The sequence below is a fragment of the Mesoplodon bidens genome (assembly GCF_964165515.1).
Source record: "Mesoplodon bidens genome assembly, chromosome: 9".
In the NCBI taxonomy this organism is placed as follows: Eukaryota; Metazoa; Chordata; class Mammalia; order Artiodactyla; family Ziphiidae; genus Mesoplodon; species Mesoplodon bidens.
The window spans coordinates 16,977,924-17,005,064 of record NC_138166.1 but is presented as its reverse complement, the minus strand read 5'-3'; the positions used below and the strand labels follow the sequence as shown (position 1 = coordinate 17,005,064).

The window sequence follows — 27,141 nt, the reverse complement described above, 5'->3', positions numbered from 1 at the left end:
AACCAAAGTGTGCATGAGTTTGCATTTACTGTACCCTCACTTTGAAACAGCCCTACCAGTGATTCCACCCACCTCCATGCCCACCCCCATGGAACCACACACCTCCAGATTGTGAATCATTGTGTTAGGTGCTAGAAGAGAATTCAACTCTATAATACTCTACAAGAGAATTTTTTCCAAAGCTAATTAATTCATCATTGACATATTATAAGAAAAGCAATCTGGGTAGAGATCTGAAGACCTAAGCAGAGCCCCAAATACAGGACCAGCTACATAATTTGTGAGTACTGGTGCAAAATGAAAAATGTAGGGCCTCTCATTCAAAAAAGATTAAGAATTCCAAGGCAGTGACAGCAGAGCATTTAAATTAAGCCTAGTGCCTTCTGTGACTGCACAGGTGACACACCTATGAAATCTTCACGGCTTCCATATTTACTGGATGTGCAATTTTACCCAATCACTTAACCTACCTCAGGTTCCTTACAGCTATAAAATTAGGGGAGGAAGGAACAAACTTTCAGCTTCTTCCCAGACCTGACATCTGCTTCTCTGTTAAGAAGAGAGATCATTCATTTGGAGAGAGAGTTCTTTTAGCCTTTTATTATAACCATTAAAACCCTGACTATGACTCAAAGCTAGTGTTGAAAACTCATGAATAGTATTTCACCTTCAATCGTATTAATGTTTTTTTACTTCTACGCACTACCTTAATTTTGTCTAAAAGAAAAAAACCTCCAAAGCAGAGTTCCAAGATTACTATTTTCCCATGTATGCCATTTAAATCTGAAATTCCCAACTGAGGTCTTTGTCTATGAAGTAATTTTTCCCACAGTAAAATGTCTCCTTGTACAAGTAAGATATTTTGTTTTTTTCCCCTCCTTGAAAAATTACCTATTCAAAATCAACTTCCACATATGGTACAGCATCTAGGTCTGATCCAGTGAAAAGGAGGCAAAGAGTCAATCTGGGAGTAAGTTAACCCTTTTATTCCACCAGCTTAGTATTTAGTATAACGTAACTGACAGCTATCTAAGCCAAGGGTTCTTAATCTGGAGCTTATGGTAAAAATTTTGGGAAGTAATTAACTTGAACGGAAAAAAAATTATATCTTTATTTTCATCAACCTCTAACTAAAATTTAGCATTTTTTTCAATTATGAATGTAGACAACAAACCACAGGAGTATTAGCAGTACCTAAGTATGACTTGATCACCAGTACATATTCTACATATTTTCTTATATTATAGTTGTAGATATCTCAAAATATTATTCATGCTCAACATTACCTCAAAATTGCAACAGTTATTGAATCCACTAACAGATATCCTGTTTTAATGTATTAATAAAACATCACATGTACTATTATAACACAAAATTGGTTTTTACATTGAAATAACTACATTTCAATATAATTGGCTCCCTCTATAATCCTAAGTATCTCATTCTATGCATTTAAAAACATAATTCTGAGGAAAGGTCCACAGACTTCACCAGATTACCCAAAGGGTCCATAGCACAAAAAAGATGAATAAACTCTGGTAAAAAGAAGTTACAGAGCTCGCATGACAATGAAATAGAAACAACTGTACTCCTGTCTCAAAAACAGTAATAGACCTATTCTAATAAAAACAGTCTTTAAAATTCTGGTTCAACAGCAATGTCTACATTATAACAAAATCTTCGTGGTCCATTTATTTTAATATGACAATATCAAGGACACCAAAACAGAACAGCTTTTGCTGTTGTTGTTTTGTTTTTTGGGGGGTGGGGGAAATTCTGTTGTTTTGTTTTTTGTTTTTGCACATGGGACCACAGGATTTGGTATGAAAAAGTGTAACAGAGATACATGTTTTTATGCCACTATCTAAAATGTTATTTGGATTGGTACCTGGGATGACAGTAGGTTACAATCAATGAACAGTCCTTTTCCGGTTTTATATCTTTGTATCAATCCAGCCATAATGGCTCCATATGCATAAAGGCCAGTGGCAAGATCAGTCATGGCCACTCCTGGACGAACTGGATCTCCATCCTGATTTGAGGGTTAGGTTGAGAAAAACAGAGAAACTGAAAATTAAAACCATCATATGAGTTCACAAATATCCTAAGGTCAAATAAAAGAAAGAATTGTATATCATGTGCACACATACATACACACACAAGAAATACAACAAATTGCTGTTGTGGATATCTGTTGGTGGTAAGGATATATTTACATTTGCTGTATATTTATTATTTTTCTGAACCCACCCCCTACCAACCAAACTAAACCAAACCAAATGAAATAAAAGACTTTTAAAAACATGTCTAAAGTTCCTTCTTAATCTATTTTGCATTATTTATACCAAAAAAAGTAAATAAGTGAATTTGAATTTAAATGAGTTAATCTGTTGGAGAGGAAAGAGTTAAAGAAGTATTTTTTTTCTTGTTGGCTTAGGAGGTTCTCCCAGGAAAGAAGAGGGCAGAAGACCTGGTCTAATCTCCTTATAAGCGTGCTAATAACTGGCAAATACACTAATGGTATTTGCTTTAAAAAAAAAAAAAAACAGACAGTATTTATATATAAAAGGCTTTTAGCAGGATACTCCTGCTTTAGAATTACTACGGTGAAGAAACCTAGCATCTATAGATTTATGGGGCATAAGGCATGAGCTATGCAACTATCTGGGTATAAAATGGAAATGTTCCAATAGCCCATCAGTTTAGTGTAATATGAGGTAACCCATGAACTCCATTTCAGATCTTATCTACTGCTCTGGGGTTGAGAATTTTGTTATTGTGAGAAGAAAGGCACTGGGGGCTTATCTCAATGTCCAGGAGCTCCTTCTGCTTCTCCTGTGCCTTTTTATTGCTTGAATCCTTAAAATTACAAGTAAAGCTTGATACCGATTCATGTCGGTCTTATTGACAATCCAATCCTTGACCCATATGTAAAGATATTAGAACAGTACCAGGCAAACAGTAAGTGCCCTATAAAAATTAGCTATCAAATTTTTCATCAACATTATTATTAATCATTGCTGTATCAGATAGTTCCTATTTTTCACTACCTTGAATTCTGCCAAGTCTTTCATTGCACATAATGCCTAAAAAACCTATATTTCACCTAGTTGATCTATTCATTCATTCACTTCCTTATTCATTAATTCCAGCTGTTGTTCAGTCATTTTCAGAAGCTAATTTTTCCTTTTCTGAAGCCCATACATAAACTATGTTAATCATCTTACAAGACAGCTAAATTTGTTTAAAGCAAGTGAGACTGTATAGCGACTAAACTATTTTTCCCTGCTTTTCAACACAATGTCAAGGAAGATAGTGCCATAAAAATTGGAAACTTCTGGGGGCCTTCTAACTATTATTATTGGAAAAACTTGTAGTGGCGTGAATCCATAAATTTAAAATTAATACCGTCATTTGGATTTAAGATTATTTAATGTATTAAAAGTGAGAGGTAAGTTCAAATTTAAGTTTATAGAAATCATCTGCTTTCTTACTGTAATATTAATATAATCACATTTCTTGAGAAGTTTTCTATACTTCTCAGACCAGTAGGAACAAATCATATAATAAATCCTTTATATTACATTTTAAGTCTCCTGAAAAACAGAGACTATACCCAATATTCTAAAAATATCAATACATTATCCAGAATAATAGCATGACATGTATGAACATTAAATAAATATTGTCATCCATATATTAGAGACAACATTGTCACTGTTAAAAATGACCATTTGTGCCAAATATGTTCAGTGAAATACTAATTTAAAGAGGCTTGCTAACACACTTTAGATTCAAAGATATAAATAGGCTGAAAATAAAAGCATGAGAAAGGATATATCATGCAAACAGCAGCCATAAGAATGCTTGAGTGGCTATACTAATAGCAGACAAATAAACTTAAAACAAAAAAAGCTCTAGAGAAAAAGAGAGAGATTTTATAATGGAAAAGGTCAATGCATCAAGAAGATGTAACAATTAAAATCATACATGCACCCAAAAATTGAACCACCAAAATACAAAAAGCAAAAGTGACAGATTTGAAGGGAGAAATAAATCCTTCATGAATAACAGTAGGGATGTCAATACTGAAAAGTGAATAGTGAGCAGCACAACTAGATAGAGGATCAAAAAAGAAATAAAAAATTTAAACAACATCATAAACCAAGTATACCTAATAGATATAAAATGCACATTCTCAAGAGCACATGGAACATTCTCTAGGACAGACCATATCCTAGGCCAGAAAACAAGCTAAAATAAATTTTAAATGAGTGAGTTCATACAAAATATATTCTCAGATCACAATGAAATGAAATTAGAATCAATAACGGGCATATTTGAGAAACTCAAAAATATGTGGACAGTAAACAACGTACTCAAAAATTGGTGAAAAGAATGCAAAAGAATGAAGCTGGACTCCCTCCTCACACTATATATAAAATTAACTCTAAATGGACCATAGACCTAAATGTAAGAGCTAAAACTATAAAACAAAAGAAAATATAGGAGTAAATCCTCATGATCTTCAACTTGGCATTGATTTCTTAGATATGACACCTAATAGCAACAAAAGAAAAAAGATAAGTGGTACATCATGAAAATAAAACTCACATGTGTTTCAAAGTAAATGATCAAGGAAATGAATAGATAAAAAATGGGAGAAAGTTTTTGCAAATCACATATCTGATAAGGAACTTATAAACAGAATTTATAAAGAATACTTACAACTCAAAAGGAAGACAAATAACCCTTTTTTAAATGGGCAAAGAATTGAATAGACATTTCTCCAAAGAAGATCTACAAATGGTCATTGAGCACATGAAAAGATGTTCAGCATCATTAGCCATCAGGGAAATGCACATGAAAACCACAATGTGCTTATAACTCAAAACAATAAAGACAACCCAATTAAAATATAAGCAGAGGGTTTAAATACACATTTCTCCAAAGAAGATATACCAATGGCTAATAAGCACATTGAAAGACGCTCAACATCATTAGTCACGGGGGAAATGCAAATCAAAACCACAACGAGATATCACATCACACCCACTAGAATGGCTTTCATGAAAAAGAGAAATGATAACAAGTGTTAGCAGGGATGTGAAAAAAATCGAAACTCATATGCCACTAGTAGGATTGTAAAATGGTGTAGTCACTGTGGAAAAAGACTGGCAGTTCCTCAAAAACTTAGATATAGAGTTACCATATGACCCAGAAACTTCACTTCTAGGTATATACCCAAGAGTATGAAAACATATGTTCTCCCAAGAAACATATGCACAAATTTCCATAGCAGCATTATTCACAATATCCTAAGAGTGGAAGAAACCCAAATGTCCATCAACTGGTAAATGGATAAATAAAGTGTGGTACAGCCAGATGACGGGATATTTCAGGCAATAAAAACAGAGTACTAATACATACTACAACATGGAAGAATTCTGAAAACAGTATGCTAAGAGAAAGACCAGTCACAAAATGTCACATATTATACAGTATCATTTTTATGAAACATCCATAATAGGCAAAACCACAGAGAGAAAAAGTAGAACTGGGGGCTGGGGGCAAGTAGGAATAGGGAGTACTGCTAATGGGCCTGGGGTTTCTTCTGGGGATGATGAAAATGTTCTAAAGTTGATTGCACACCTCTGTGAATATACTAAAAAACACTGAATTGGGGTTTCCCTGGTGACGCAGTGGTTGAGAGTCCGCCTGCCAATGCAGAGGACACGGGTTCGTGCCCCGGTCCAGGAAGATCCCACATGCTGTGGAGCGGCTGGGCCTGTGAGCCATGGCCGCTGAGCCTGTGCGTCCAGAGCCTGTGCTCCGCAACTGGAGAGGCCACAACAGTGAGAGGCCCGCGTACTGCAAAAAAAAAAAAAAAAAAAAAAACACTGAATTGTACACTTTAAATGGGTGAATTATACGGTATATGAATTATATCTCCATAAAGCTGTTTTATTTTTTAAATACCATTATAATGCTGGTAATTAAAGCAGAAAAATAGAAATAAATAAAAATAAATTTAAAAAATCTTTTTAAAGGCCTGCTAAAGAACATGTATTTAGTGGGAACTCTAGAAGTTACATTTCATTCAAGGCTGCTTGGTGGCGATAATTAAAGAAGATGTACCATTTGTATTCTATTGTAATTCAGAGATGACTATGCTCATACTTTGGAAATCCCTTATAATCATATTCCTGTCATCTAAGAATTGTCAGCATGCCAGAGGAATAAGAAAGTGAAAATAAATTACCATTTAGTAAGCAGAAAATCCCACAGAGAACCACATTGTGGCTGTGAAGTGACTAGGTCTTCCCAGGTGCAATCAGGCAGAATCAGAGAAGGGGCTGTGTGTTCTCATGGAATCAAACTCCCCTTTCCCATCTGGAGCTCCACAGGAGCCCTAATGCCGTGACAGTACTAACCAATGTGCCTCTTCTCCTCAAATCTGGGATAAATGGGGCGGTACTTTTTATGTCAATGGGTATAGGAATTCATCACTCACAATCTTCAGCAAAAATATATTTGAGGAAAAATGGGTAACTGACCTTGTTAAGCAATACGCCCTAGAATCTCATCATAGTTTGTTGGAAGAAGTGGATTTAAACTTATAAGTAGGCTTTTGGAAATGAAGTAAAATTTTTATTTTATTAAATTTTAATTCTAGAAATCAATAGTAGAATTTTGTTTTTCATGGTCACTTAGAAACTGCTTTAAGTGTATTCGGTTCTTTTGATAAGTTAATGTAACCTTTTTGTAAGAGCAATTTATGATGATTTTCCTATAAAACTAAAATGAGTGTGCCTCTCATCAACAAAAGTACAAGAAAAAGAAGATTCTACTTAAGAGTTAAGACACAGAGTTATAGTTAGAGGACAAAGTATAATATAAAAATATTAAGAGTCTTCCCGATCATTCACTTTACATATTCATTTGTGTATCTCTCCATTCTCACTGTTTCAATGTTATTTTCATCTATTTTCTCATCCCCCATTCTTTCATGTTTTCAAAAACTCATTACAGGTAAAACCTGAACATTAGTGGAAAAACTAGGGAAGTCTGAAAAAAATGTGGGGTTTGGTTAATAGAATCATACCAGTGTTAATTTCTTAGTTTTGATCATTGTACTATGATTTTGTAAAGTGTTAACATTAGAGGAAACTGGATGAAGGGTATAGGAACTTTCTGTACTATGTCTGCAACTCTTCTGTAAGTACAAAATTGTTTTAAAATTTTAAAGTTGATAAGTAGAACCTGAATTAATTCTTTGGAAAATAAAGTTTGACAATTTCAAAATGGTTTTTATTTTTAGAAAAGTATGCAATCTCTAAAGAAGGGGAAAAAAATAGGTAACCACCTAGAAAGGTGTTCATTTGTTTCCTTTACATCACAATCTCCTAAATTATAAAATTAAGAATTTAAAAAGTTTATTTCCCCAACACAATTTAAGACTGTTTTAACATTTCATTCATTTCTCCATATCTATTCTCACTACTTTCAGAGTTTGCCAAATGAATGAAAAAGAAAAATGACGTGTTTTTCTAAGTTATTCATTAAAACCTCATCTGGTTAAAAAGTACATAAGAAACTTTAAATCGGTTCTGGCACACGTTCAATAAAGAGGCATGAATTTGAAAAGTCACCAAGAATTTTTCTCCTTAATCATATTACTCAACCTAATTACTTCATAAAACAACAAAAAATGTTAAAACTTTTTTAAAGTAGTTGGCTTCATTTTCAAAATAAAAAGTTATTGTTAAATATGTCCATGTCTCTATGTCATATTTTTATTTCAAAATGAGGCATTCACTATATAAATGTAATCTACAGAAAATTTTGTTTTTACTCTAGGGCACATGAATTTTTTAATGATCTATTTTCCGAAATATGAATTCTTCTACTATTTACTAACTGCATAACCTTTGGCAAGTTCTTAGCCTTTGTTAGTTTTTTTGTCAATTGTAAAATCTTGCTAATAAAAAAATCAACCTCATCAGTTGGTATGAAGATTAAATAAGAAAAGGTGTACAAAAAAACTTTTTATGAATGTAAAAGGCTGCACAAATGTGACTTTTTCAAGATACTTGGTGTAGTGCTCTAGAAGACCCATCAGAAAGGTGTGACAGGGGCTCAGGGGAGAGAGCCAAGATGGGAACCTCAATCAAGGACAGAGGAAAGAGGGAACGGATGTATTCAAGAGATACTTAGAAATTTGAATTCATAGACTTGGATTATTGATTGGGTGAGGGAGGGGTTAAATTAAATCAATTGGGGGGAAATCAATAGGAAATTAAGCTTCTTAATATGACAGTAATATTTTGATTATGAAAGCCACCATAAGTATGACTTGCAGCCCTAGTTAGGAAAAGTATCTTTAGTAGAAATAGAAAGAGCAGCACAGAGAACAAAAGGTGGTATATTCACATCAAAGAAGGGTTTTAGCGACACCACAGTCACTGCCTTCACACTTGATGAGCACAGACTCTGGAACTACACAGTATCTGAACCTTCTGTTCCAAGCACAAAATCTACTCGAGCCATTCACTGATGCTAAAGAATATGCTTTTAGCACAGTTACATACAAATTTTCACAGAGTAACACTTCCCCTACATGAAGGAAGTTCTGTTGAATGGCTAAAACACGGAACTCAAAGCTGTAAATTCTACTAGTAGGTGCCTTCACTTTTTCACCTATAAATAGACATAACAAAATCTATCACCTATGTGCCTCAGTGACATTATGGAGTCCTCCAACCTAAATCACATATTTTTAGAACTTGAAAGGATCCTATAGTTAAGTCCCCGTATCAATGGAGGCAGAGAAGCAGGAAAGTATACAGTTGTTAAGAGATCAGTCTCTGCTACTTACCGGCAAACAGATCCCTGGTAAGACAGAGAAAAGAGAGCTAGCATTGTAATGCACTTCATTTAGGCTAACAGTGTTGCACAATACCAACAAGAGAAAGTCTTTAGAATGTTCACCTAGAGCCTGGAAGAGGAAGATCATTTTTCTTAATCACATCCTGAAAGGCTCAAAGTTCCACCCCACCTCCCACCCACACACCTCCTTCTCAGCCTCGACAGAGCACAAGTCAGAAGCCACAAACACAAGAAATTGGGATTCCAGAAGGAGGGAAGTTAAGAAAGATTTAAGAAGATGAGGGAGAGAAGAGTCCATCCTCCTGATGCACCTGCCACACCAGATAGGCGACTCAACAGAAAACGTAACAAATTGACTTGTGCCATTCTCTGGATCCCACGTGGATGCTTGCTGACCTAATACTAAGAATTTCTTTCTGATAATAAATTAAAACTTTCTACCCTTCCAAACATTAAAGGTACAACTTAGAGGTATCAGACTTAAGGAAGGCAAAATTCTATACTGCACTTTAAAACCAGTACCTAACTTTTTGCACAACGCTTAGGAGCAAGCAATCCTTGTTACAGATGAGGAACAGCAAGGTTACCTAAATATCGTAAGATGTTACAAGCGTTTAGCAGCTAAGTCGGAAGGAGACCCCAAGTGACCCTGAGTCCACTGCCTCTACCACATTACTGGATTCAATTACCTTCCTTAAGGTTTCATGACCAGGTCTGGATACTTAACTATTTTGTATTTAGTAAACCACTAAGAAGCTAGCTTCGGGTCTCCTGCATGTCCATAATGTCATGTACAACTTCATGCTCTTCAAAGTGCTTTAACATATGCTGTTACATTTAACTCTCAATAAGAATTCTGTAAGTACCAATAGTATCTCCATCTTACAGATTATGAAAGAAACATTTAGATGATGAATTAACTTGTCAAAGTCACAGAGAGCAAATGGTACAACTAGAACTGGAACTCAGAAATTCTGACCCCAAAGCTTCTGATCTTTTCACTACCACCTTGCCTCCATGAATAATTCCAATATTCATCATCTCTCCTTTACAGACAATCACTAGAAAGCAAAAATTTTAAATGAGTGAGTTGATTTGTCATTTCTACAACTACAATTAAGAAATAATCAGTTTTGATATGGGTTGGTTTGTTCTACAAAATTTAAGTGAATGGCAAGCAATCGAATGCATCTACAGAAAAACATGCTTTTACCACTCTGAAAAACGTAAACCAAAACCTTTTTCAGAAAATAACTGGAAGAACCCATTCACTGGGAGCCTGCTAAATTAAAAAGGTAGACAAAACTGGGAATTCCCTGGCGGTCCAGTGGTTAAGACTTCCACTGCATGGAACACAGGTTCGATCCCTGGTCAGGGAAATAAGATCGTTCATGCTGCACAGCACGGCCAAAAACAACAACAACAGCAACAGCAACATCATAAATAAATAAATAAATAAATATAAAAATTTATTTTAAAATTTAAAAAATTTTTGTAGACAAAACTACAAATTTTCAAAGATCCCTTAACACACCAAACATACTATTTTCTTGTCCAGAGATTAAATACCATCTAAATTATTCTGAGTTAGCTCCCACAGTGAGATGCCCAAAATATCATCTAGCCTGGCTGTCCTCTTGAGTTTAAATAGGGTTAGACTGAGAGAAAATGGAATGGATGGTTGGGGAATTGTGATATTTTAAGGGATGGCCTAAGAAACTATTTGAAAAGTTATTTTGCTTCTTTCCATGTTGTTCTTCAAGAAAAAGTTTCCTAGTTATACTTTCTGTGCTACAGCTTTCAGTGCTAATGAATCAGAGAAAAGCAAAAACAAATCTAAACATCAATGTCTCTAAGTTCTGAGACAAAACAACTTTCACACCCACTAAGATCAGCATATAGTCAATCCTATATTTAACAGGCCTCCTCTGAACTCAGTCTTACATATTCCAGAAGTAGCTCCAGACCTTTATAAGAGTTGTCTATTTCTGGTATGATTTAGGTAAGCCATACCTAGAAGCAACAAAACAGATGAACTCTTGAGGATGTTCCCTGTCCTATAATTTTACCTATTTCATTTAATTTTCATTTCTCATCAATAAATGATGTCTCAAAGAACTACACTATGGATTTTGAATGCAATTACTTTTGAATGAAAAATCTTTCTACACCAGTGTTACAAGTTATCCAATACAGTGCTTCCTGAACCCTCCAAGATAAACTGGATAGAATCATTCTGTGTAGTTGTGGTGGCTACATGCATGGAGTTGCCAGAATAAGCCAAATAAATGCAGATGATCTGGTTTAAAGAATTATTTTAGTCTTATTTAGTTATGACAAAAATTAGATGGAACCAGTGACCTATTAAGGCCAGTCTTGGAACACAATAATAAACCATCAGCACATAGGAGAACATTTAACTTTCTGCTGTCTAGGGCAGTACATTTGTTTCATCCAAATGGATTATCAAGTCATTAAGATACAAGTTTTAAAAGGTGGAAAACATATCCTTTTTTACTTGCTCAAAATTGCTATCTAATGTATCAAGAGATAGCTTTTCTGTTCCTTTCATTCTGGTTCTCTCTTTGATAATTAGGTTCAGACACTAAGAGTAGAAAATGTTTATATTGAGATCATAAAGCTTAGTCCATAACCAATTTTTGCCACAGGCAAAGCCAAGAAAAGATCATTTAAAGCTACAAAAAGTCCATTGTTACTAGCAGATTTCTCCACCAAGTGGAAAGACTGTGCCTAAATCCCACCTGCTCTTTACGTAGCATTGCAGCATGTTGAGAGACTGTGACAGATTGTATTTTCCAAAGATGGCTGCAATATCCCCTTCCACATGCCCTTTTAGTACCTTAACGTTCCCTGCCCCCATCAACAGATGGAGTCTAATTCCTTTCTCCTTCATTCTGCGTGGGTTTGTGACATGCTTGTAACCAATAAAATTTTGCAGAAGGGTTACAGCATGACCTCCACAACTATGTCATAGAACATATGTATTGGTGACTTTGCCTTGTTTACTGGAACACTTGTGTTAGTGGAGCCCTGAGCCCCCATATAAACAGTCTGACTGCTCTAAGGCCACATACTGTAAGGAAGCTCAAAACTAGCCCATGCAGAGAGATGATGTGAAAAAGTCCTGAGATTAGATGGGGAGATGCCTGGCAGCCCCAAACTGCTCCAACCCCCACTGTTCCTGCTTTGATTGCAACTGCTTGAGAAACCCCAAGCCAGAACCACCCAACTGAGCCCTTCCCAAACTCCTGACCCATGGAAACTATGAGAGTTCATAAAATGATTGCTCTTGGTTTTTTTTGTTTTTTTTTTAGATGTTGGGGGTAGGAGTTTATTAATTTATTTTATTTATTTTTGCTGTGTTGGGTCTTCATATCTGTGGGAGGGCTTTCTCTAGTTGTGGCAAGCGGGGGCTACTCTTCATCACGGTGAGCGGGCCTCTCACTATCGCGGCCTCTCGTTGCGGAGGACAGGCTCCAGACGCGCAGGCTCAGTAGTTGTGGCTCACAGGCCCAGTTGCTCCGCGGCATGCGGGATCCTCCCAGACCAGGGCTCGAACCCGTGTCCCCTGCATTAGCAGGCAGATTCTCAACCACTGCACCACCAGGGAAGCCCTGATTGCTCTTGTTTTAAGTCACTAAGTTTCAAGGTGATTTTTTACACAATAATTATTAGCAGAATAGAGATCAAGGCTTACAAATGACCAAGAAGAAAACTAGCCTACAATGCAGAAGGAATACCTGGGAAATAAAAGGATATAAACTACAGTTCTTATCCCAGTTTTAGGTGTTCCAAGATCCCTCTGAAACTATATGCAAAAATTCTGTATGTTAATTTCCTAGAAGACGTTTGATAGCTTTCATCAAATCCTCAAAGAAGTCTATGACTCTTTTAAGATATATTAAAAATTGATTTATAATTTTGGAGAAGACTTTGCAACTAGTTTGGATGACTGAAGCAAACAATGAATGGGAAGGTATGATAAGAAATGAGGCTGAAAAGACAGTCTCATCAAGAAGTGGTGCTGGGAAAACTGAACAGCTACATGTAAAAGAATGAAATTAGAACACTCCCTAACACCATACACAAAAATAAACTCAAAATGGATTAGAGACCTAAATGTAAGGCTGGACACTATAAAACTCTTAGAAGAAAACACAGGAAGAACACTCTTCGACATAAGTCACAGCAAGATCCTTTTTGATCCACCTCCTAGAGTAATGGAAATAAAAACAAAAATAAACAAATGGGACCTAATGAAACTTAAAAGCTTTTGCAAAGCAAAGGAAACTACAAACAAGATGAAAAGACAACCCTCAGAATGGGAGAAAATATTTGCAAACAAATCAACAGACAAAGGATTCATCTCCAAGATATATAAACAGCTCATGCAGCGCAATATTAAAAAAACAAACAATCCAATCCAAAAATGGGCAGAAGACCTAAATAGACATTTCTCCAAAGAAGACATACAGATGGCCAAGAAGCACATGAAAAGCTGCTCAACATCACTAATCATTAGAGAAATGCAAATCAAAACTACAGTGAGGTATATCACCTCACACCAGTTAGAATGGGCATCATCAGAAAATCTACAAACAACAAATACTGGAGAGGGTGTGGAGAAAAGGGAACCCTCTTACACTGTTGGTGGGAATGTAAATTGATACAGCCACTATGGAGAACAGTATGGAGGTTCCTTAAAAAACTAAAAATAGAATTACCATACAACCCAGCAATCCCACTACTGGGCATATACCCTGAGTAAACCATAATTCAAAAAGACACATGTACCCCAATGTTCATTGCAGCACTATTTACAATAGCCAGGTCATGGAGGCAACCTAAATGCCCATCGACAGACAAATAGATAAAGAAGATGTCGTACATATATACAATGGAATATTACTCAGCCATAAAAAGGAATGAAATTGGGTCATTTGTAGAGACATGGATGGATCTAGAGACTGTAATACAGAGTAAAGTAAGTCAGAAAGAGAAAAACAAATATCATATATTAACGCATATATGTGGAACCTAGAAAAATGGTACAGATGAACTGGTTTGCAGGGCAGAAATAGAGACACAGATGCAGAGAACAAACGTATGGACACTAAGGGGGGAAAGTGGCGGGCAGGGATGGTGGTGGTGTGATGAATTGGGAGATTAGGATTGACATGTATACACTAATATGTAGAAAATGGAGAACTAATAAGAACCTGCTGTATAAAAAAATAAATAAAATAAAAATTAAAAAAAGAAAGAAATGAGGCTGGATAGCAACCAAAGACAAATCATGAAGGCCTAATATTATATATCTAATGAGGTTAGGTTTATTTGTTTATTTGCTTCCCTAACTATGATAGAAAATAACTGAAAGGTTTCCAGAAAAATAAAGTTCCAAGGTCAGTTTTATTGAATACAAATTAAATATCACTGGCATCACTTTGTAGATTAGAGAGGAGTCATAAGAATCATAAGGTTTGAGAGTTGAGGCAGGGAACCAAGGAGAAAATTACTGCAATTATTCATGAAAAAGATCAGAGGCCAAACTAAGTCAACAGCAGTAGGAATGAGAAGATGGAACAAGTGGTCACAAGAGTTAGAACGCAGAACCCAGACTTAGTGAATGTTTGGACAGAAGTTTAAGTTTCTGAGTTTGGGTTAATAGTTCAATTGAGATAGGATAAAGGAAAAGAAAAATAAGTCTGCTGAACTGGTTTTTTGTTTGTTCAGTTTAAGGAGTATATCCAATCAAGAGTTGAATATGCAAACCTAAAACCCAAGGGAAAAAGAACTAGGTGAAAGATACAAATTCGAGAGCCAAAACATTATGTGTGGTAGTTAGAACCACGCTAGGTTTGAGATATTATCTAGGAGGAACATATTGAACAGTGCTACCCAATAGAAATATAAGGTGAGCAAAATAAAAAGTACATATGTAGGGTCTTCCCTGGTGGCGCAGTGGTTGAGAGTTCGCCTGCCAATTCAGGGGACCCGGGTTCGTGCCCCGGTCCGGGAAGATCCCACATGCCGTGGAGCGGCTGGGCCCGTGAGCCATGGCCACAGAGCCTGCGCATCCGGAGCCTGTGCTCCACAACGGGAGAGGCCACAACAGTGAGAGGCCCACGTACTACCAAAAAAAAAAAAAAAAAGTGAGATAAGAAAGGAAAAGTAAGTCAGACAGAGGAAGACAAGTATATGATATCGCTTATATGTGTAATCTAAAAGAAAAATGATACAAATGACCTTATTTACAAAACAGAAACAGACTCACAGACTTCAAGAATGAACTTATGGTTACTGGGGGGAAAATGTGGGGGGAGGAATAGATTGGAAGTTTGAGATTGACATGCACACACTGCTATATTTAAAACAGATAACCAATAAGGACCTACTGTAAAAAATAAATAAATAAACAAACAGAAAGGAAAAGTATCCACTGTAGCTTCCAATTAAGAGGTCACTGGTAACCCTCCCAAGAGCAATTTCATTGGTGAGGGGGCTATGGAAGCCAGAATGCAATGGATGGAGAAAAGAAACAGAAACCACATGCCCTTTTTTCACAAGGTAGTAACAGTACCTCTTATTACTTAAACCAGTGATTCCAAAACCAGGTGGATTATCAGAATCACTCAGAAGGCTTTTCAAGAATACAGATATACAAGTAACACCATCCCAGGTTTCTGTTTCATTAGGTCTAAGACATGGGAATTTATGTATCATTTAGAGTTGTCTAAGCAATTCTAAAGACTTCTGGTATATAGTAAAATCAGAATCAGTGTGCCTAAACCTGAAAATCCTTAATTCAATCAGGCTCTGAAAGCCTTGTAGGATTACATCCCATAGTTCTGTAGTGAAAAGTTTCTCAACATTTCTTATCCCTCAGGACAGGAATTATGATTTACTAGCACAAATGTTAGCTTTATTACAAGTTCAAAGTTCTTTTCCAGTGACCATGACTTCAGGCCAAGTATTTATTATTTTTGCACTTGCTTATCCTCAGTCTATAAAAGGAATGACTTAGAGATGACTAAAAGTACATCTGGCTCTACTTAAAGGCATCGTTTTTACACAGATTTAAATATTAATCCTCCTAATATTTTAGAACTTTTCATGCCAAAAGTGCAGAAGTCTCCTCCTCCTTGAACATGCAATGAAAGACAGAAATTAAACTATTTTCTCAAAAGTTAACGTGGAAACTATTCCTCAGTTACAACTAAACAGGGTTATGGTTCTCGACAGCCAGTCCAGGGGGCAACATGGGTGAGAAGAACATGGCTCAGAACTAAGACTAACTGAGCTAAACCTTATTTCCCTTTAGTTCTTCAAAGCTGCACAATTGCCCTTTCAGGGACCTCTTTAACCTCCTCCTTTATAGTCACTTCACCCTGATTTTACTTAGATAAAAATGCTTGAGTGTAGAATACACATTGTGATTTGTCATGCAGTCCAATCTCCTAGAGAAGTTACTAACTCAGAATTTAAGCTCTCATTAACTTTCCATCAAAAGTCTCTATGGTTCATACAGCCACTCAAGAGGCTCTGCATTTTCCTTTTTACTGTGTAAAATGACAGTATGAATTAAACAGTACATCCTTGACTAGCCAATCTTTCCTACAAAAGAACTTTTAAAAAAGAGAAAGAAATTCTATTGTATTAGTTTCCAAAATAAAACAGTACATAAAGACTCCTGAAGCTGAAAAACTCTCAAAGGATCATTTGGTCCAACTTCCTGCCTTTAGGCAGGTAAATTTCTAAATCATCCAGGAAGATGCTTATCCCTCTCTCCTTAAAGATCTCCAGAGGAAACAGAGCAATTATTGAGTATCTAATACATGCCGGGCATGCACCAGAAAGGGAAAAGGAACTAGCATTATTTCCCAGGTGTTTGCCTACACATTATCTCATCTAATCTGAGTACATTTTCCAGGACGTGTGTTAGTACTCTCATTTTTACAAATGAAAAAAACAAGGTTCAGAGATGTCATGTGGGACTGGGATTTCAAGCCAGGACAGGATCTTCCCCTCTGCCATGCTAACAGAAACCACATGACCTGTTTCTTCATGCATGGCAAGGTTCAATACCCTGATGGTCCAAAAGCTCTTCACTTAGCTAACTAAAATATCTTCTCTGATATGAGCTCATTTTCTCTTATTCATTGTTCTATGAACAATAAAAATAACTCTTCCACGTCCTCCCCAAAACAGATGAAAACGGCACTCAAATCATTTCTTTGCCTTATCTATGGCAAACAAATCCAGTCCCTATAGACTTTCTTACTGGAGAAACTATTTTATATCCCTGGGATAATTTTGGCCATTCTTTTTAGGATTTTCTCTGATTATAACACTTTTTCAAAGCATGATGACTCAAAACAAACACAATGATCTCAAAAGTGACCACTTACTGAGATAGGAAAAAAAAAAAGAGGGGGAGGTTTTTTCTTTCATAAGATTCAGAAAGCAAAAACATTAGGAAGAAACTTGTTTAAATGACTTTTAATCGTTACCTCAAGCTGAATGTTTTTTCCAAATATTTTTTACCATATTTTTCCAGTCACAACCCCAAAATTCCCTATTCACATTTTCTGAGTATGAGGCTTACATGAAGTGTTCCACCCAACAGAAGACTCTCTTTTTATTTTTAAGTATGTCCCTTAAAGAACTCCAAAAGGAATCTCAAATGCTATAGCTATTGTTACATGTATCAACCTGTTATTATCAAACTGAAGTTGAATCCTTAAAGATTCCAAATTCATATATAACAAATAATCAATGAGCACCAACTCTGTAGTGGATCTGTGTTATACTCTAGGGATATAAAAAAGCATCCCAAAGACACTCCTTGAATTCAGGCACTTACATTCCAAAGTCAGAGACAGATCGACATACAATAAGCAACATAATGAAAATTACATTGGAGAATAGAGAAAGAAGTGGCAAATTTTCCCTAAGGAAGCTAAGAAAAAAAACAAGTCATAAAAGATGAACAAAAGTCCTGTGTATCTAGTTAAGGCTTTCAATAGGGGCACTACTGGCATTTTGGAGGTGACATTCTAGATTCATGAGCCTGTCCCATACCTTAAGGATGTTTACTCATCTCTACCCCAGCACTAAATGCCAGTATAACCCAACCATCCCACACATCATTTTAAAACTCCCCTGGAGTGGGGGTGAAGATGACTATCCACAGATGAAAACCATTGCTAGAGCACAGGATACCTCAGGCTCAGAAATGACCTAAGAAATAAGTAGGTTAGGGACTTCCCTGGTGGTCCAGTGGTTGAGAATCCACCTTCCAATGCAGGGGACGCAGGTTCGATCCCTGGTCGGGGAACTAAGATCCCACGTCCCGCAGAGCAACTAAGCCTGTGCGCCGCAACTACTGAGCATGTGAGCCACAACTAGAGAGCCTAAGTGCCACAGCTACAGAGCCCATGTGCTCTGGAGCCCGCACGCCACAACTAGAGAGCCCGCACGCCACAACTAGAGAGAGGAGCACACGCACCACAACGAAAGATCCCGCATGCCTCAACAAGGATCCCACGTCCTGCAACTGAGACCCCACGCAGCCAAAACTAAAATAAATAAATATTTTTTTAAAAAGAACCACTTATTTAAAAAAAAAAAAAGATGGGGAAGACTATTGTGCTTGTTTTTCAGTAGAACATCTCTGAAAGGATGCAAAAGAAAAATGATAGCATTGACTGTCTCTGAGGAGAAGCAGGTGAACTGAGGACAGAGGGAAGGAGATTTACATTGTAAACTCAGATACAGAGTGACAAAGACAAACCTGGTTATTATATAGAGAGCTCTCTTTCACTCTTAAAAGAGTCCTGATTTGTATGATAAATTATATAGTCAACATACTTGTTTCTTGTAGATTTAGCATTATATGAATGTATTACCTCTTCAAAAATACAAACTAAATACAATACAGTGCTTTTGGATAGCAATGTAAGACTATTTTCCTTTTGTGTAATTGTTTGCGTGTCCTTAGTTTTTAAAGGGGGAGATAAATATCTAAGAAGCATCGCTTGTAAACTTGATGTAATCCATCCTGCACATATGGACCAAACTAATCTTATGAAGCAAAGCTTTCATCATGTCACTCCCCTTCTGAAAAACCTCCCTAACTTCACTGTGAGCAAATAACATCTCAATTTCTTGGCTTGACCTTGAAGACTTTCCAAAGCACGGCCTTAATCAAGTTTCCCCCACTACTCTGAAACTTTAACTCTCAGCTCTTCCGTGGCTGGCCTATTGCTCTTCTTTAGGTATGCTTGATTCCCTTCTACTTCCCTATCTTTGTTCACTCTGCAATCTCCACTAGGAATGCCTCAAGCCATCTGAATCCTATTCACCTTTCCAGGTACCATTCAACTCAAATCCCACCACCTTTTTGAAATCCCACTCTGAGCCACATTTATATTTTACTTGTAGTAAGTTATAGTGATTTCTCTCCAACAGATTCCATGTAGGCCATAAATTAGATTTTGAAGATTTTATTAATTAAATTAAAAAAAATTTTTGAAGAGCATCTGTTATACGGGGCACAAGGACATAAAGTTGAAGAAGAGGCTTTCCCTACCTTGGAAGCTCGCACAGAAATAGCTGACAACTGGCACCATACCCCTTGCCCTCACACATCTACCCCTCCTGGCTGCTTGCAAAAAACTTACCTCGTTGTCAGCGTCACATATGCAGACACACACACACCCAAACACTCACCCACACACATACACACACATTCCCCAGCCCCAGGCCTCTAGCATCATAAAACTCAAGGGCTTTCAAAGGCTGTTTATTCCCAAGAAAGGATTAGAAACTCTCTATCTTGCTGTTCTCTATATTGCCTGCTACATAATGTTCCACTTAATTTTATGCAGTTTTCTATCATTTTCTAACTTTTCCATGAGTATGTATCTAATCTAGTCAATCAAATTATTACTTTTAGAGTAACTTATTAAATTCTTTATGGTATGTAAAACAATACTATTCACATATGGTCAATACATCTTTTTCATTGATTGATATAATCCTTGATGTTTAAATGTAAGGTGAATTATTACTTAGAACATGTATTACATATGTCTGAGCCATTTGCTTTCCAGAATCTCTCATACTCATTGGTTTCATTCTCAATACTTTCTCCATATTCCCTATGCATTAAAAAAATTAGATAGATGAGAGATAGATAGATAGGTAGATAGATAGATAGATAGATGATATCCCTTTTGAGTAATAACTGGTTAGCATAGAGCCATGAACATAAAAAATAATGGAACATCATTTTATTTGGAGCACAAGACTCTAATTTAAACATAATATATAGACCGTAACAAGTCATTAACTTCTGTCAGTCTGTGCAAAGGGATTTTTAATAATAACACCTCTCATAATGTTTCCAAGTGCGATCCACAACCATCTCCAACAGAAGTGCTTGGGGCCATCATTAAATATGCGTATTTGTGGGCTCTACCCACAAATCAGTATCTCTGAGGGTGGAACTGAGGAATCTACAGATATACCAAGCAATTGCTGATTCTTATGGGTACTACATTACATTATACATGTTTATACTCTTACATTCTACAAAAGACATTTATTTTCTCTTTACAGTATCTGGAAGAGGAGCTGTGTGAACATCACTTCCAGATGCACTTCACCGAAGGAGAGAAGCTATACGATATGTTCCAGATCACAGCGCACAGTGCCAAGTATTCATTTATTCATTCATTCAGCATTTATTTATTGAGTGCTTAGAAAGTGCCAGGCTCTGTTCTAGGCAATGAGATACCACAGTGAGCAAGCAAAGACCATGGTCTTATGAGGCTTATACCCTCCTGGTGCCCCTTTCAGGCAGCCAGGTAAACATTACACAGGAGTGAATGAGACACAGTCAGGCCTCCAGACTCTTAGTTGACTGCTTTCTCACTCCACCAAATGGTCTATTCACTACAGTGCAACATATCATATCAATAGCAAGCATAAGCAAGATGCAAATACAATACAAATCAGGCTTCATTCTTCAGGCAGCATGGAGAGTGGCTATAGTACAGAAGGTACTATATATAGCTAGAAGATGTAAAGCACACTGGGCTCAAAGCATGGCTTTAGCATTTTACATACCTGGGCACCCTGTACAAGTTACCTAAGCCCTTAAGCTTGTTACAGAATTTATCATTACCTACACCTGGAAGGATCAATGTAAGAATGAAAACGTAAAAGCACATGGAAAACATCGCGCATGGGTCTCTCACAGTGTAGGTACTCAACGCCAGTTCTCTTTTCTCCATTATCAAATCTGAATTATATCCAACAATACCACAGCATTACCCAAAGGCTAGATTTTAGATTTAGTTGGAGGTAACTGTAACTAGTTTGTTTAAATCTCACCATAAAGACTACTTTCATAGATTTTATCCTATATTACACATTTAGCTGATGCCCCTTTGGGATAAAAATAATATTATGAGTCCACTACAGAAAAACCATGCATTTTGAGTTTTCTCATCATAATAATAGTCTATACTTTGGGAACATCACTCATTTTCCAGGCAGAAATATATTAGATCATCACTAAAAACATGTATATACGATAAAGTACCTTTCCGTCTCTTCAAACTCTTAACTAATATAGCAGGTCCATAAACAATAAGTTCCCTGCATCTCCAACCTCACTCTTCCTCTTCTTTGCTAGCTCACAATAATCCAATGAGACTAGCTCCTCAAACCCACCAGACTCTCCAGCATTTAGATGTCATGCATGGTGTTGCCCTAGAGTCACCAGGTTAGTGCTTAATTGCATCCCACCTTAAATATCTGGCCCTCAGAGAAGCCTTTCCTGACCAACCATCCTGACAACATTAGGCTGCACTGAACAGGGTGAGGAAGCCTGGGTTCCAATCAGTCATCTGACAACATGGAGTTACGCTACAGCACAGATACACAGCTGGGCAGGTAGATAAAACTTCATACGCAACATGATATAACTGGCAACAGTGCATCAGCATTGGCTGGTTAAAAATATTAGCCAGGGCTCTCAGAGGTGAGCCCTCCTGCGGAACCTCTGCTGAGAGGCTTAGTGAACTGTCATATGCTGCTGATATCAGGGGGAAACAACTCCTTAAAGGAGGACTCCCAGCATGGACTGATTCTCTTCAGGCTGCTTTTATCCTTTGCTGTCAAACCACATTTTGCAGAATCCCTGGAAGTATTAAAATGGCCTGAGGCACACTGTTACATACGTCAGTAGCATCCTGTAATCTTCTTTAGAGCTCTTTTTACTTGTTTAATATTTCTTTTCTGTTAGTGTTTGTCTTCTCCACTTAAGGACCGTGCCTACCTGTTGCCTGTTTAATTCCCAGTAACTGCCATAGTAGCCAGCATACAGAGGATTCCCTCTGTATATGTACAATAACCATTCATTGGGTGGATGAATTGAGAAGTGAGAGATGTGTCCGTGTGAAAGAAACACAGTATATGGAAGCCGAGTTTATTTAATGTAATACACGTGAAGTACCTAAAATAATGCTTGGCACATAGTAAGCATGCAATTAGTGTTGTTGTTATTTGTTAGCCAGGACAAAAATCTCCTGAGGATAATACAAGAGGTGAGTTACTGACTGATAAATAATATGGTTGAGCACACGCTGTGTGGTTACCCCTGTCAGAATACAGCGCAGTGTACTAAAGGAGTAAGCTTTCACCTCATCCACCTCAGGTGTTTTTGAGTTAATTCATTTTAATATTTGAATATACAAATTTAAAAGTCCCATATCTTTTCACATATTCACAATTGAGTACAATGCTATTAAATAAAACCACTCACAAAAATAATGTCTTGACCATATAAGTATCTCTATGGGAAAGAGCAAAGAGATGTATATCCATGCTTCATTCTCTCAATGGATAGAAAGAAAATTGGTGTCCTTGAATATTGTAAGGAAAAGCCACACACATTCTTTCTAAGACTTGTGAAAATGAAACAAAGAAAGAAAGTACAAAAGACCATATATTTTAAGTCACTGAAATCCCAACACCTACTTTAAAATAATAAAAAGAAGTAAAATCTGTAAAAGATATAAAAGACTTGAGGTCATTCTGCCTCATTTTATCCCAACACTGCAGCAATATTTCCTGAAGAATTAACTGAAGAAAGTGGTTCAGGGAAGGAATACCTACTGGAAAAAGTTTTTTAAGGCTATCAATCTAATTTGTTTTGGAAGTGGATTTTTTTAGTATTTTTATTTACTAAGCTTTCACACTTTTTTTTTACTTTATTTAACGGCCTGTTTAGTTTTCCCCAAGAGTCCATTTTCTAAGAGTCTTTGATCTAACCATCCACATTTTGGTCATCTATATATACTTTTGGGGAACTTCCTATCACCAATGGAGAAGGAATGTGGTTATAAAATCAAATAATTATTTCACTGTCAGAATCTAATGCATTAACAATCAGACACAACTATGTCCGAGCATTAAGTAACAATTTTAAAATAAACAACCACTTATAATACTCCAGAGGGAAAAAGAAACCCTCCACTATGTATATACATCAAATGAAAGTACTCTGGTAGAAATGGGCATCCACGGACTAGTCTAGTCAGCCATTCTACTTCACACGAGGAATATTCCTAAGTCACACAAAGGTGCCTTTACTAAGCTTGAATGATATAATATATATGGAAAATGTGTTCACCACTTGATCTATTGCTTCTTGCTAAAAAGGTTGTTCTTTTCCATGGGGCCATAATGACATTAAGCCTCAATTACATTCATAATAAACATTTCCATTTTTAACGTCATTCACTTTCCGTGTTTTTTTCCTAAAATTAACTCATATTTAAGCCTATGGGGTTAGTAAAGATGAAAATCTCTTTGGAATAAATAGGGGAAAAAATATGAATATTCTAAAGAAGGATACCTACCTCAGGCCCTGTGATGTGCATCAGACCAGAAATAGCAGAGGCAACAGCGTCGTACCCAGCTCGCTGAGACAGTGGACCTGTCTGACCATACCCTAAGACAACAAGAATAGATATATTCAGCACCACCCAGGGAGAGCAACAGTACAATAGTGTGTTAAAACCATCTGTATCTAGAAATCCTACAGCATTTTGTTACTATTGGGTCTATACTATCCCTTGAAGGAGGCTGTAAAATTTAATTATGGTGTTATACCCCAGAAGGTTGCAAACTGGTGACTCGTGGGCCAGATCCCCATTGTACAAATGTTTTGTCTGGCCCGAAGAGTGTTTTGAAATGTTTTTACTTAGTTTCCAACATTTAAGGATCAGGAGATAGCACATAATATACAAATTTCTGGCTTTTCTTGAAAACCAGAAAATACATTCAAAACTAGGCTCACATCCTCACATGGCAATAAATTAGAGTTGAGTAATAGTTCTTCCCTTTACACAGGGCATAAATTCTCCAATTTGCCGCACTCTGCACCCCTCCTTAATCCTTTATGCTTCAGTCTGATTCAATCACTAACTGACCTTCCAGACTCCAATAGGTATTTGCTACTCCTGCTGTATACAAAACAATATACAAAGTAAAACAAAACAATGTCTCCCTAGGTTCTATTTACATATTTTTTCAAGTATGCAAAGAAAATATAAATGATAATTTAAAATTTGAACATAAATAGAATTAATACATCTCCTGCCAGTGTTTTTTTAGGATTACAAAGAGAAGGTGAAGGTGTCACTTTTTTTTGCCACCAGCAAAAATTAAAAGAACATAAAGGGACTTCCCTGGTGGTCCAGTGGTTAAGACTCCACATTCCCAATGCAGGGGGCCCAGGTTCAATCCCTGGTCAGGGAACTAGATCCCACATGCTGCAACTAAGAGCCCACGTGCTGCAACTAAAAGATTCCGCATGCCGCATCAAAGACCCAGCACAGCCAAATAAATAAATAAATATTTTTAAAATAAAAGGAAAGAAAAGAACATAAAAATATTTTATCCTGCTCTCCTCAGTCCTGGTGCTTATTGTTGGATAATAAAGGTTATATGAAGAGCTACATAACTCTGTCTCCAAATCTCCAGCAACCTGGAACACTCTCCCTCTATTTCACTCCATATATGTACATACCTCACTCCCTCACATCCTCCAACTCTGCACTGAAATGTCTCCTTACTAGAGAGGTCTTCCCTGAAGAACTTTTATGAAAGATCACTCTCACTTTTCACTCTTAAGCCCCCTTACCTCATTACATTTGACTTCACACCTCTTATCACCACAAGATATATAATATAGTTTATTTATTTATTTTCTGTATCCTCCCTACTCAAAGGTATGCTCTAAAGAGTTTTTCCTATTTAATTTACTGCTGTATGGCCAGCATCTAGAATAGAATTCAGTAACGGTTACCAAATGAATAAATGAATGAGTACTGGTTATATAAAAACAATTATCTTTAAAAAACAAATTAATAAAGAAACTAAAGAGGCTTTTTTTCTGTTTTGTTTTGTTTTTGACCAAAATGATGATATAGGAGGCCAATTTCCTCCTCCCATGGACACAGTGATTGTACAGCTACACACAAAGCACTTCTCTCTGAGAGAAATCTGGGAACTGAGAAACTAGAGAAACCCAGATGAATGACTCCTATACACTGGGCAACAGAGACAATACCCATATCAAAACTGGTAGGAAAGGCTGAGACACTCTCATCATAAACCTCACTCCAGGCATAGAACCATACAATTAGGAGGAAACCCCAAACTCAGGGATGAGGAACAGGCAGTACGGACACCTAGTGTCCCAACCTTTAAGGCTCCCACCTGAGAAACAGACCCCTAAAACTCCTATCTCTGATAGCCAGCATTCATGAGTCCTATAGGACTACGGCAAACAAAAGAAGTTACTGATAGGATCATAAGCACTAACCACAACTATCCCCCCAGGTCTCAGGACTGAAGGAGCAGCAAAAACATCCATCTCCCAGTCTTTCCCTGGAAAGGGTCTGACTTCATACTTACAAGCTGTTGCCTAAGGATCTAGACACTAATTGACAACATCTAACTGATCCTACCTGGAACCTGAAAGAATCAGTGGGCACTTACCCCACTTTCTCCATCCAGCTCACTCCAACAATAAAACCAGGTCACCATCATCTCTCTAGAAGGACCTTCTACACATGTCTCGTGCCCCACCTTCTGCAGCTACCACCTGGGAGATGGGCCCCCAGATCACCTGTCTCTGACTGTCAACAGTTAACAAGTCCCACTGGACTATAGCAAACAAATAAGCAGTTTGTAGTGGGCTCAGGGCTCAGTGCAAGGGAGAAGACAAAAAGCCTACCTCCCAGTTTCTCCCCAGAAAGTGCCTGATGGCATACTTTCCCAGCTGTTGCCTGAGGGTCTGGCTTCTAATCAGCCTGTATCTAAGTGCTGACTACAATCATCCCCTTTGGAACTTAGATGGGTCTTCTCATACCCTCAACTACTAAAAGGCATGAAGAAGGACAGTGGCTTGGATAGTCACAAAGGTTTGAGAGGCATCCAGGAATTCAGGCTGGGTTGATTAACAGGATTCATCTCCTACACAAGACCATACTCTCAAGACTGAAAGAGGTGCTGTTTAGCTAATGCACAAAAACCGACACAAGAATTCAAGGAAAATGAAGAAAGAAGGGAATATGTTCCAAACAAGAGAACAATATAAATCTCCATAAACCAACCTTAATGAAACAGAGAAAAGTGAGTTCAAAATAATGCTCAGAAAGATGCTCACAGAGGTCAGGAAAGCAATGCATGAACAAAGTGAGAATTTCAACAGAGACTGACGATATTACAAAGTACCAAACAGAAAGTATACAGATAAAGAATAAAATAACTGAACTGAAAAATTCAATAGAAAGGTTCAACAGCAGACTAGATCAAGTGGAAAAAAGAGTCAGTGAATTAGAAGACAGAGCAGTGGAATACATCCACTCAGTGAAGAAAAAAGAAAAAAGACTAAAAAAGGAGTGAAGATAGCTTAAGAGACTTATAGCGCACTAAAAAATGGGTCAATATACACATTATAAGGATCCTAGAAGACAGGGGGGACCTTATTCAAAGAAATAATGGCTGAAAACTTCCCTAACCTGGGGGAAAAAAACAGACATCCAAATCTAGGCAGCCCAAGAAGTACCAAATGTGATGAATCTAAAGAAATTCACACCCAGACATTATAATTAAATTGTCAAAGACAAAAACCTTAAAAGCAGC

General features: G+C 37.0%; 1 protein-coding gene across 2 annotated transcripts in view; it reads right to left on the bottom strand.

Moving 5' to 3' along the window:
- Positions 1-27,141, bottom strand: part of SUGCT (succinyl-CoA:glutarate-CoA transferase) — a 661,401-nt gene that overhangs the window by 577,455 nt on the left and 56,805 nt on the right. For both annotated transcript variants that reach the window (XM_081244435.1, XM_081244436.1), the window contains exons 7-8: positions 23,847-23,938; positions 1,889-2,032 (exon numbers count right to left, since the gene is read on the bottom strand). In XM_081244435.1, coding sequence (XP_081100561.1) covers positions 1,889-2,032; positions 23,847-23,938 — 236 coding nt within the window. The remainder of the gene's footprint in view (positions 1-1,888; positions 2,033-23,846; positions 23,939-27,141) is intronic.